Raw genomic sequence first — 12386 nt, forward strand, 5'->3', positions numbered from 1 at the left:
GGTCCACAGGAAAGCAACAAGCCCATGGACTCGAAGCTTTGGAGGCCCAGAAGGTTGGAGGCTTTCAGGTTAGGAAAGTAGAGTTACTATAGGAAACTTGTAACACTATAGGAAAGCCCAATGCGGCCCGACAATTTGTAACTTGTACGACACAGAAAAGCCTCGGCTTCGCCTCCTATATAAAGGGGAAGCCGAGGGAGAAAGACGGGATCAAAATCATTGTAACCTAGCCACCGTAATATTGAGTTGAGCACCTTTGTTTGGTTGAATCTTCGAGATCTACTTGTCCTCTACTTCTTACGAAATCCTAAGTCTACAATATGTTGGCATTGACGAGTTAGTCCCTCGTCAGCGTCCAAGGCATTTCCATGATGAAAACTTAATTTGTAGATAGAAATTATGATATTAACATTGATGTTATAAATAACATGCCCGTTTTGTATGTAATGTGGCTACAATCCCGTGTTGCTCCTTCCAACTTTTTACCCTGCTTAAATATAATTTACACTATTTTTTATGAGTTTTTCAATTTTTAAGAAAAAGAACTAACAAGCAAAACTAAAAACAAGCAAACAAAGACTAAAACCAAGATAAATAAAATACGATGAAAAATCTAAAAGAGATAGGAGAGCTCACAGTGATGTTCCCTCCCCAAGCTTTGGTGAGACACGGTGCTGAAAACGTCTTCAAGCGCCAGAAGATAGTCTTGAAGTTGCTTGGAGCAACCACTGTAATGCAACTCTTTTCAGTTCCCTGGCAACTGTGCTAGAAAATACTCTTGATGACGGCTACTAGCAAAGCCAAAAAGATCTTGATACGAAGTTGGGACTCCAAGTGCAGAGTGTTGTATCAATGGAGTATCTTTCCCACAAGGGTGACTCGAGGGTTTATATCGAACTCTCAGGAACTGGATAAAAGAGTATACTCTTATATCTTCAAGCAATTATGCAGGTAAAGTTAATGCCTTGTGTCCCCAACTCCACCATGTGGTTGTCAAGCACAAGGTTTCGTGTAAGTAAATAACACAAGTAGAAATAAAATAAGGAAAAACTAAAGTAGATAAAATAACTAAGTAAAAATGTAAAGAGGTTGATTGTTTTTGGTGTTTTGTGTGCAAATAAGAGAAGTAAATATTTTTATATTTTCGGATTAAAATAGTGCAGCAAATAGAAAACAATGTAAAAGCAATATAAATGTGTTTCTTATGATAACAAGTGTACCATGGTTCATGGGTTCACTTGACTATTCTCTCTTAAAGTTGTGGTGGATAAAAAGCAATTCATCAGTGATATATGAATGTGCAGATAATATTATATGCAATATTAGCATCAATATGGGCATCACGTCCTAAGATAGAGATGATGCAACACACCTCTATTCTACTCCACAAGAAATAAACTTCATCAATCTTGTATTAATAATTAAAAGAGCAAATAAGTACTTTGACATGAAGTTTGAATATCAAATATGCTACCTTGAACAAACAAGATCATCATTGTTGTCACATGATGAACATATCACATGCATTCACTTTATCCCTAGTGAGGTAGCAAAAGAAAGGCAAATCCATAATAGATCTTGAACATATTGTCACTATCCAATCACTAAAACCATGCTACTCCATCTAACACACACATCACCTCACACACGCTCTCGCATATAAGTTTGATCAGAACAAATACTTAAGAACAAGGTACATATATGCATCTATCAATACATCTCACCATATAATAAGATATAATAAGGTTAGATCTCATAAAACAATATCATAGAATAAGGATCCACCACATAAGTATTACAAATATGACCATAATCATGATAGACATCTCATATGGCACTAAGAACTATAAAGAACATGAGAGAAATAGATCAAGCTACTGCCACAAACCCGTAGTACAGAGGTGGACTAGTCCCTCTTGGTCATGGTGATGATGATGAAGACGTTGGAGAACGTAGATATCCCTCCAGCGGTGATCCCGACGGAGTTTCCCCCTCCAATATTCTCTGTAGCAGCCTCCGTTTTCGTGTTTCTGTGTTTGTGCGGTGCTCTTCTCCCGAGAACTCTTCGGAGTCATATATATAGTTGTTTTTAGGGCAAAATACTTTGGTTTGCAAAAGAATCAGGGCAAACGGGCGATCGACGGTTGAAAGAGCATGGGTGGCGTGGCTAGGAAGTCAGGTCGCACCACCTGGTCTCTTTTGGCCCTCAGGGCTCTCCCGGTGAGCTTCCATGGCCCATGTTGCTTCTCCTGATGAAAAAGTGATGCTTCAAAAATTCCAGGTCAATTTGACTCCGTATAGGTCTCTGAAAGTGAAAAATACACAAAATAGGGTTTTCCCATTTGCAGCGTTATAAACCAAATAAATTGGGGCATTGGTAAATCCCAATAAATCAATGTAATACATGGTATTATCACCATATATGTTGCAAATATGTGGAATTCAATATGATAAAGGACAAAGTTCATGAATGCATTTTATATGCATGACTTCTACATCGGTTAACCAGTAGAATCCTCCTCTGAAAGCTTTGGTTGTGATCACTCGATAGCTTGCGCGATGCCCGCAGATCCCTTCTTGCATGTCCTTAAGGATAGCTTGCCCTTCTACTGGTGTGACGCACTGCTGAACTACGATCGTGATACTCCTTTTATATAGCTCGTCGTTAACCACCCGAAAAGCTTTAGAACGTAGAGCAATCCTTCGTGCTTTGACCTGGTTGTCTAGCAACTCTTTGTTTTGCAGATACGCTAAATATGGTTGCATCCATGTGACCTCCACCATCATAATTTCTTTTTCTCCTTCGACTATGGTGTTGTCCACCTCCATATCCTTGGGTGCGACCGCAACCCCCAAGTTCTTTTTTCCTTTCACCTTCGCATCTTTGGACTTCTCCGCCTCAGGTGGTTTCTTCTCCTTGAAACAACGTTCCTTCATCTCTTCCCAAAACACCCTAGGTGGAAGTAAACATTGGGACCCGATGTTTGCAAGCATATCGGCTTCTTAATTGCTTGATCTTCTGATATGTGAAGCCTCACACCCGTCGAACAATCCTTCAAAATTGTTGCATGTCTCGATATGCTATCATGTTGTTGCTTAAGGCATCGCATTGGTCCATGACTTGTCTGGCCGCAAGGTTGGAGTTGCCGAAGATCTTGAGACGAGTCGCACCGCATGCTTTTGCCATACGCATGTCGTGCACCAAAGCTTCATATTCTTCTTCGTTGTTGGACGCATTTGAAAAACTCACTCGCTGAACATAGCGCATCTTGTCTCTTTGTGGTGATATCAACACCACGCCATCTCCGGCGCCTTCAAGACGCTTGGACCCATCAAAGTGCATTGTTCAGGCACTCGATAGATCTGGGGGTCCAATACTTGATACTTGATGGCCTTGCGCTTCTCATACATGATGTCCCGAGGGGAAGTTCGATTTCCTAAAGGGAGACACATCATGTTGCGTCTGGATTGTTCAATATATTCGACAAGGGTGCTTCGTTGACCACTACGATTGGATGATCCAAAAAGTAGTGGCGCAACTTCCTTGTTGTCATGAAGACTCCATACACTAGCTTCTGGTATTGTAGATACCGCTGCTTTATGGGTGATAATACCTCGCTCAGGAAGTATACGAGTCATTGGACCCAATGAACCTTTCCTTCCTCTAGTCGCTCGACTACCAGAGTTGTGCATACCACCTGGTTTGCAGCCGCAATGTAAATATATAGCGTTTCCTTCTCCTTGGGTGCAACCAGGACTGGTGGCGTGGAGAGCACCCGCTTCAAGTCCTCAAAAGCTCGGTATGCCTCGTCGGTCCACTCGAACTTCTCTGATTTGTTCATCAAGGCATAGAACGGTAATACCCTCTCACCCAACCGAGCGATGAATCGACTCAAAGCTGCACCGTGCCCTGCCAGCTGCTGGATGTTCCTTAAGTTCGTCGGCTTCTTCATTGTGAGGATCACATCCAAGCGTTTTCTGCCCGTGGATCCGATGGATGATGTTGACCAAGCTTTTGACGATGTCGATGCCTCTGCCGTCGAACCCGAATAAGTTGGTTCCGATCGGCGAAAACTTCCTTGAGTTCCGATGTTGAAGTCGTAGCTCCCGATCGTCAGATCTCTCCCTCGGCCAAAGTGACCAAAATCTGGGAGAAGGTGGGTGGGTGTGGAGGAAATTTATCGACCCGAAGCGCACCTGATCACCCGATTTAGTCGAGTTGTTGCTTGAAGAAGAGGTCGTCAATTTTGTGCTTCCAACGTCCAAGCTTCCCACACACGGCGCTAACGACAAATTAAGTGTTAACCTTGTCCATGATGATGGACTTGGGTTTCTAGGAAGGAGGACACTGGCGAATCAACAAACCGGTCAGCCAAACTAGGCATCCGACAAGAAGTATTATCAATGGCAAATCACCGAGATTGTATTATATGAATCTAGGGTTACAGGGTGTTTCTTCTGGTTGAATATGTCCCTCCTCGGTGGGTCCTCCTATCCCTTATATAGGGGGCTAGGTCTTAGAGTCCACCTTGAGGTCGAGTTACATCATAAGTCGGTTCACCCGATATGAGCAAAGCTTTCCTAATTTACATAACGTAAGATCTTCGGCTTCGTCCGGATTTCTTCATGGGCTTTCCCCTATTCCTTCATGAGCTTAATACCAGAGACGCCAATGTTAAGGACCGATATGGTATACCCATGTCACAGTTTCAAAAGTTGCAACCGCATTATCAAATTCATACAAAAACAGATACAACAAATTATTCTTTGAACAAACCAATGTTCAACATAAAAACTCAAAATTGATGCTATTAGACAACAACATTGGAGCTTAGAGACCTACCACATGCTTCAGGCACTTGTAGAATGTTCACCCGGAGTGCTTTGACGTCCCGGACACAAGCTGTTTTACCATCTTTCTCCAGTCGGGGTAGGGCATGACAATAATGTAGGGACAGCAGCGGTGGAGCACAAAGCTCTGGGAGCTTGCACTTACCATGGCGACGATGCTCCGACGAAACATTGTGGACTGCGGTGACGCCATCCTCGGTTTAAGAGGAGAGGGGGATTTAGGGATTTGGGAGATAGGGAGAGGGAGAGGAATTCTGCGCACAGCCTCGCCTATATTAGGTGACTTTTTTTGCACATAACCCCTCCTCCTCGTGGGCCCTCTTTAAGTTAACTATCTCTCCTGACTGTTGGGTCCCACATGTGCCACATTAGCCAATACAACTAACTCATCACAATGGTGATAGTTTCTGCGCACGCTAGACATATTGGATCTCCATATCGCTAAATTAACCAACCACTTTTTTATATATAAATGAAGTGAATCCAAGTGAAAATCTAAGATTGATCTTTTCCGTTTTTCATAGGGTTAAGTGCATTTTTGGTCCCTTAAGTCTTGCGAAAGTCTAATTTTGGTCCCTCAACTCTGCTTTGTTCTAAATCTGTCCTCAAACTCTTAATTAAGTCCAATTTTGGTCCCTAACATCGGTTTAATGATGGTTGACCGGTTTTTGACTCTCCTTTTCTGCCATCGTGGACATAATTGGTTGGTTTTAATCTACGTGTGATCATTTTTCTTGAGTCAATAAATAGAAAAATACCCTTGCCCTAACACACATGCGTGCCGCTTCCACCTTTCTCGTTTGGTGCAGCAATCTTCGCCACTTCAGGCGCCTCCGCTCTTCCTCCTGACGCAAAAGCCCTGGCATGTCGGCCGATTTTGCCTTTCTCGTCTGGCTTATCCACCCTAATAGTGTGAGGCGCCGTCACTAGGTGTTGGGGAAGAGTTAGGGTTACTACGACAAATGAATAATTATCATGATCTCACCGACGAAAGTTCAAAAAGCTAATTGCATAACTTATCTCAAGGTGAGACGACTAAACCTGTCCAAATTTGTCCACGGTGGTAAAAAAAGAGTGTCAAAAACTAGTCAACCATCGTTAAACCGCAATCAAGGACCAAAAATAGATTTAATTAAGAGTTTGAGGGCAGATTTAAACTAAAATAAAGTTAATGGATTAAAGTTAGACTTCTGCAATGCATGAGGAACCAAAAGTACACTTAACACTCCATATGGGTTGCCTTGGACTCGAACCGAAACTAGGTTACAGCGGAGAAAAGACCTCATTTTTCATTGATTTAGTGGCCGTAATTATGTACTTTAGTCAAATTGTAGCACCGGTGGAGATACCCTGAAATCAACCCATTCAACCTCTCCATGCTTACCCGGTGGAATGCCCCTAAGTAATTTTTTTGATTTATTACAACGAATATATAAATTCTCCTTCCCTCACATTGTTTTCCCTTCTCTCACCCCAACACTTCATTTCGGTTCCCCCAAATCGACTTCTGCACGCGCAGGACACAGCTCAGGGCCTCAGCTAGGGTTCCGGAGGCGCGCCGCCGCCGCCGTCTCCGGCCTCGCTCCCGGACCAAAGCTGATCCCGGCGACTCACTACCACCACTTTCTCCACCGTATTTGGGGGAAATCGCCCTGCTCCACGCCTCTACTTACTCCTTCCCGCACCAGAAAGGAGAACACAGCTGCCGGACGGGACTCCCGGGAGGAAGGCAGGGAGGCGACACAGAGACTCCACGGCGGCGCGCAGGTTAGTGGTCTCTGGCCATCCTCCCCCCTACGCCCTCTCTCTCCGGCAACCCTCCTCCTTATCTCCCCCCTCCCTCTCCGGCTGGCTCTGTCCACCGCCTGCGCGCCTCGCCCCATCCACCCGTCTGAACACTCCGATGCAGGCGGCCGTCCGAAACAGCTCCTTATCTCCTCTTGCAGCTACTGCACTTGTCATTTTTTTTTTTTGCCTAAATCCCTAAACTGAACCAAATCTGACAATGCCACTTTTTTTTTCCAGGTCGTCTGTTCTGGCAGACTGAAGTGTTGCAGATTCAAGGTAAAAATAACAGTCCAACTGGTTGCATGCGATGTAGTGTTCCTTTGCTGTGTAGAATCTTCAACTCTGGATTGCTGCATTGTACCAGCTTCATGTCATATCATTTAGAGTTATTATATTACATTGCATTAATATAAAAATAAAAGGAAGGAAGAGGAGAAGGATTATATTGACAGAAATGTAACTTGAATCATGTGTTCTTGCTATGGCATATCTGAGTACTCAGAGGGGACCAAGGGATTCGTTCAACTTTATTGACGATGAGTGCAGACATGCTCTTAGGAAGTATTTGCTTAAAAATAGATGCATGATGGTTCTGAAGTGGCCTGCTACGATAAACTGCGTTGGACTCTTGTGTGCATTTTGTAGACCATTTTGTTCATGTTTTTGGGAACAATTTTGCTCTTTTGAACATTATTTGCAATATCTTCATTACCTTTTTTTTTTCAAATACATAATCATTCTTATATCTGCACATGTTGTGCAGATTTCATATTTAAACATGTACATCAAACATGTGCAGATTTCATATTTAGACATGTACAACAAACTAGAAGCTTCATACCCATATAAATGTTCAATTCCACGCTTGACCATCCAAACATGATTTGGAATTGCTGTCCCACTGGGCTTCCATGAGTCAATTCAGCGAACAACCAAACACCAGAATTTGAATTTACCGCAGTTTCAGTTTCTTTGGTGACATCCAAACGAAGCCTAAAGGTTATGCCTAACGCTTGTCCATAACGCAACTGCATGAACATCTTGTTTAAGTTGTTTGCATGGATTGTTTGCTTCTGTTTTTAGTATATCAGGTAGTCTGTTACATCATTTAAAGCTGTTAGCATCAAAGTTAATTCTTTATATGGAGTATCAGTTAGTTGTTTTTAGTATATCTGGTAGTATATATTATTATGTTGTGTTTGTTTGGACCCTATACTTGATTTTTGTTGCGTGAACAGAGGCAAGTAAAAGGAAATGCTACAAATTAAACATATGTATGATGATTGTCTGTAAATTCAACTGTATGAACATGTTTAAATTCTTTGCATTCTCCGAATTAGAATGCAACCGATATGGAGGCAAACAAAAAGGAAATATTACAGATTAAGCCCTGGTTCCTGCATTTTCTAAATTAGAAACATTGATTACTACACCTTATTAAACATGGACATTTTTCCTTTTATTTGCCTCTATACCCACATGCAACAGATCAAGTATTGGATTCAACTTAACACATCAGAGTAAACGAATCCTATGTGGTAACTGTGCTAAATCGTTACTGTAATCACCAAAAGAAGCATTTGCCCATATTTAGCCTTTTCCCACACTTGTGCCTGGTCCCTCGACTCAGCAAAACGATTTCTTGAATTCACTTAAACACAACTTCTGCTTCACTCCTCCAAATCCTAGCGATCATTTCAGAGAATTAAAATCAAACCAAGTTAAGAGATAATATTAATAGACTTCGGCCCGAATCTTTGGTTGCCTCACAGTTGCTCCATTTGACCCATGGTTCTTGCAATTGGCTGAGATTCTTGGAACCCTGGTGCTCCGGTGAGACAGTGTACTGCTCAAAATCTTTGTGACGTTTAAGTTTAAACTCAGAAATATGCAAATTAAAGATTTTGTTACACTAGGAAACATCTTGTTGCCAACCAGGCGGTAAATTGTGAGCTTTAACGTGTCACGTGTTCAAATAATAGTTGTGCGCTTCCACGAGCTGATGAGCTGGTATGTAGGTCCTACCGGCAGGGAGTAATATAGAAAATACCCAATGTCAACCCAAGGAGCATGACTTCAACCACTATGATCAGACTGTTGCTCTGCTCTTCTAGTGAGCCCTTAATTTTTTTAGTTAACTTAAGATTTTTGAATTTTATAATATGTCTGAAACTTTTGGCAGTAAAACATCTAACCCCCTGTAACATATGAAACTGGCCAAAACCTTTGTTTGAGCTGCCACAGTACTTGTCCTTTGAATCACCTGCTGATGTGACATTAAGGGTGTTGTGGAGTAAGAAATGAACAATTTAAAACAACTGGATGTAGTATTATGCAAGGAAGATACTGTTCATTGTCTGCAGTGAAGCAGAGCAACTGGACGAGATCAAGTGAAAAGAACCGAAGCTTATTTGGCCACATTACGAACAAAATAAATAGGTTACGTAGATCTTTATGCTATCCTAATCGAGTAAATAGGAGATGGGTTCGATAAGGCGCTGTGCCACAGTAGAAGATAGGAGTTTTCTTTAGTTCATATGTAGATCTGAATGGATAATATCGCTAAGAGTCAGTTTTTAATAGTTTATTGTTAATGATTTTCTTTGCAACGACAATAAAGTTCTCTTCTCTTTCATCCTTTTTCGTCTGTTGTAGTTGCAATTATTTATGTTAGGTGAGTTACTCTGTTTGAACTCATTTGTATATCTGAAATCTTTGTCAGTATTATCAATCGTGCCCTTCGTAAGGGCGGTTCAGGTTCAAAATTGGTCATTAGACAAGTACTATTGGATTCATCATTCATCTGTTAAACTGAAATCTTTTAGCATACCATCATATGCTCCCTCGCAGTTGGGTCAAATCTGTTACCGGGTAAAATACCATTTGAATGTCTAAGCTAGTTTACTGCTGTATTTTTATGTTGACCCGGATCCGTTTGGTTCATACAAAAACTCCAAAATGTCTTTTGCATGGAGCGCATGACAGAAATATAAATATGCAAACTTCATGCAATGATTCCTATACACATTTTGTAGTTTCTTTCTGCAATTTATATCAACTCTTGATTTTATTTTACAGTTTCACTGCATTACTTAAATTGCTTGCTCACATCAACATTTTTTCATATACTCGTTTACTAGGATAGGCAACAGATGGACCGACAAGTCAGGGACGATCATGTAAGTACTTTGGTATATGCTCTTGGCTTTCTTACCTAAATCGCAGTCTTGGTTGATTTCGTACCTATGATGAGTGGTTAACATTGGTGTAGGAAGGGGTGAATGTTGTTGGGTTTGAAGTCCCAGCATCACCAGATTCAAGCTACAGTAACCCTATTCCTGGAAATGAAGATGAAGCTCGGGAACCCCCATTGGTTCCTCCTCATTTGCAGCACACATTACTGAGCTTCCCGCCGAGCCACGACGACTCCAGCAGCCTCCCTCTGCCCCAACCTGTGGTACTCAACCACCTCTACATAGAAAAGGAGAACTCGAGGTCTGTCGTTGCCCTGGGGATCACGCACCGGTTTAAGGCGAAGTTTGTCACGGTTGTGCTTTACAAGCCAGTACAGAGGCGGTAGGGTGGTGAACGTTTGTGTACACCGTGTTCTCCTCCTCCCATTGGGTTGTGGCGACCTGCCAAACGGATAGAACCCCACTGTTGTAGTCCTGCAGAAACAGAAAGAAAGAGATACCTCGACTGTCCATTCTCAAATGATTTGGTCATGTACTTAATTGACTGCTGCTGGTCGCGATGATGATGATGGTCTAGTGGAATGATGTTTGCCATCTTTGCATCTTTTGACCCATCGATGAAACCCGATTGCGAATGGATGAGGCGTGATCATGAAACCATGAAATTGTTCAATTTTTTGTATCATGTTACAAGGGTATGCCATGTATAGGAGAAAAATTAAGGTAAGACAATTTTATCAGTTTGCTGAGAAAAGGAATACTAGGAGTCGAGCAGATAAAAGCTGAGGATTTGTTTGGTTTATGAAGGCAATAATACAGAGAGGTTCACATTGTAGCGTATAAAGTAGGAAAGCATCTTGGCCTGCCAATTACTTAGTATTTTCTAAATTCTATTGTGGATATTCTTATGTTGTATAGGGAAGGTAGGTATTTAAAATGGAAAGAGGGTTCTAAGAAAAAGAAGTTCTGCATATTCACCTTTCTCACTGTTACTGTAAAATATATTCCTTGCCCTTCTCCATTAGACAGAGCTTTTGGTTAAAAATTAGTTGGTGCATGCAATTTTGTATGGTACCCGAGTTAAGAGGTATCAAGTCAACCCACTATCAGTAGAAATACCCTTCATCGATCTTCACATCTACTAAGCCTTGGCCTATACATAAACATGAGTGTTGAAATATATCCCCTGTCCTTCTCTATCGGCTTGGCCTTCTGGATGGATAGGTGGCCGATTCATCCAATTCTACACTTGCTTCTTGGCATCATAAACATAAACAGGAGTATAGAAATATATCGCCTGTCCTTCTCCATCGGCTTGGCCTTCTGATGGGCAGTGGCCGATTCATCCAATTCTACACATGCTTCTTGGCATCAAATAATACAGCTTACATTTATGAAAATTTATCCCAGAAAGCTGCTCAGATATGCAGTGGCTCATTCGTGCAATTCTACACTTGCTCTTGCATCTAATAGAACACAACTCACTTTTATGAAAATTAGTGCAAGAAAGCTGCTCGGACGGTCAAAATAAGTTTCATGTTGGCCGCTTTCTATAGATCATGATCTATCAAAAAGGTCATGTTGTCTGCATATCGCAATATATCAAAGAAGTATCATCCACCAAGTGAGGAATTAGATCACTAATCATCTCGTATTGACGTAGTCCCTCCGTCCTGAAATAATCTACATTCTAGACCTAAAATTTATTCTAAAATACTCTATATTCTAACTTTTAGTCAACAAGAATACGAAAAATGAAGTGGTCCTCCTTTATCTATTGGATGTCACTATTTTCAATGTAGCTTGAATTGGTTGTTTACTAATTTAAGTAGTACTAATAAATGCACTACTAATTTGTTTGATTTCGGCTAGAATGTAGACTAAAAGAGAACGGAGGGAGTATTCCTTTGCACGGTTGACTAAAATAGCACCACAATATTAACATACACAACTCCTCCAAATGGGGAAAGCTATCCATCCAGCTTGCTGTAAACAAGGACATGATTTTATCATGTGTTTTTAAATTTCTATTCTAAAAGTCACTTCATATATTTTTTAGTATGCAATTTATGGATAGTTTCATGAAAAATGACCACCCAGCAAAAAGGTCGTTTGGGTGAGGACGGGTGAGGACACCAGATTGTTCCGACTTCAGTGAAACTCATGTTGAGAAGGCAAATAGCTCTATTGATGTATTTTTATGCTCGTGCACCATAGGTATCATCGTACTAGAGTTATTACTCCAAAATCGGCAAACTTTGTAGAGAAAATTTTGCCCCATAAAAATGGGCAAACAAGGCCACCAGATTGCCTTTGATGACCACCAAAAGGTAGTAAAATTCAGATAGGAAGCCATTCCAACTAGGTATTTTTTTACGAAAAGGACCACCAATCTATTAATTATCATCAACAATAGTATAAGAAACACCGAAAGTAATAGAAATTACAAAAAAATCTTCGGACCATCTAGCGGAGACTATGAACCCTAGAGCGAGCCGAAAGCACGCCGCCGTTCTCGCACCTCCATCACTGGAATCGGGCAAAACTTGTCAA

The 12386-nt window shown here is 41.4% G+C and overlaps 1 protein-coding gene across 2 annotated transcripts; it reads left to right on the top strand.

Moving 5' to 3' along the window:
• The first annotated feature begins 6296 nt into the window (after window positions 1–6296).
• LOC127296994 (SNF1-related protein kinase regulatory subunit beta-3) lies at window positions 6297–10427 on the top strand. 2 transcript variants are annotated; one of them, XM_051327244.1, is made up of 4 exons: window positions 6297–6618; window positions 6877–6915; window positions 9780–9818; window positions 9911–10427. In XM_051327244.1, exons 3-4 carry the CDS (start codon window positions 9792–9794, stop codon window positions 10217–10219), a joined length of 336 nt encoding a protein of 111 aa, XP_051183204.1. In that variant the 5' UTR covers window positions 6297–6618; window positions 6877–6915; window positions 9780–9791; the 3' UTR covers window positions 10220–10427. The 2 variants fall into 2 exon arrangements, with proteins under 2 accessions (XP_051183204.1, XP_051183212.1); XM_051327252.2 differs by having other exon boundaries at window positions 6519–6618; window positions 9785–9818.
• Window positions 10428–12386: the final 1959 nt, after the last annotated feature.

Source organism: Lolium perenne, chromosome 1, assembly GCF_019359855.2.
Source record: "Lolium perenne isolate Kyuss_39 chromosome 1, Kyuss_2.0, whole genome shotgun sequence".
NCBI lineage: Eukaryota > Viridiplantae > Streptophyta > Magnoliopsida > Poales > Poaceae > Lolium > Lolium perenne.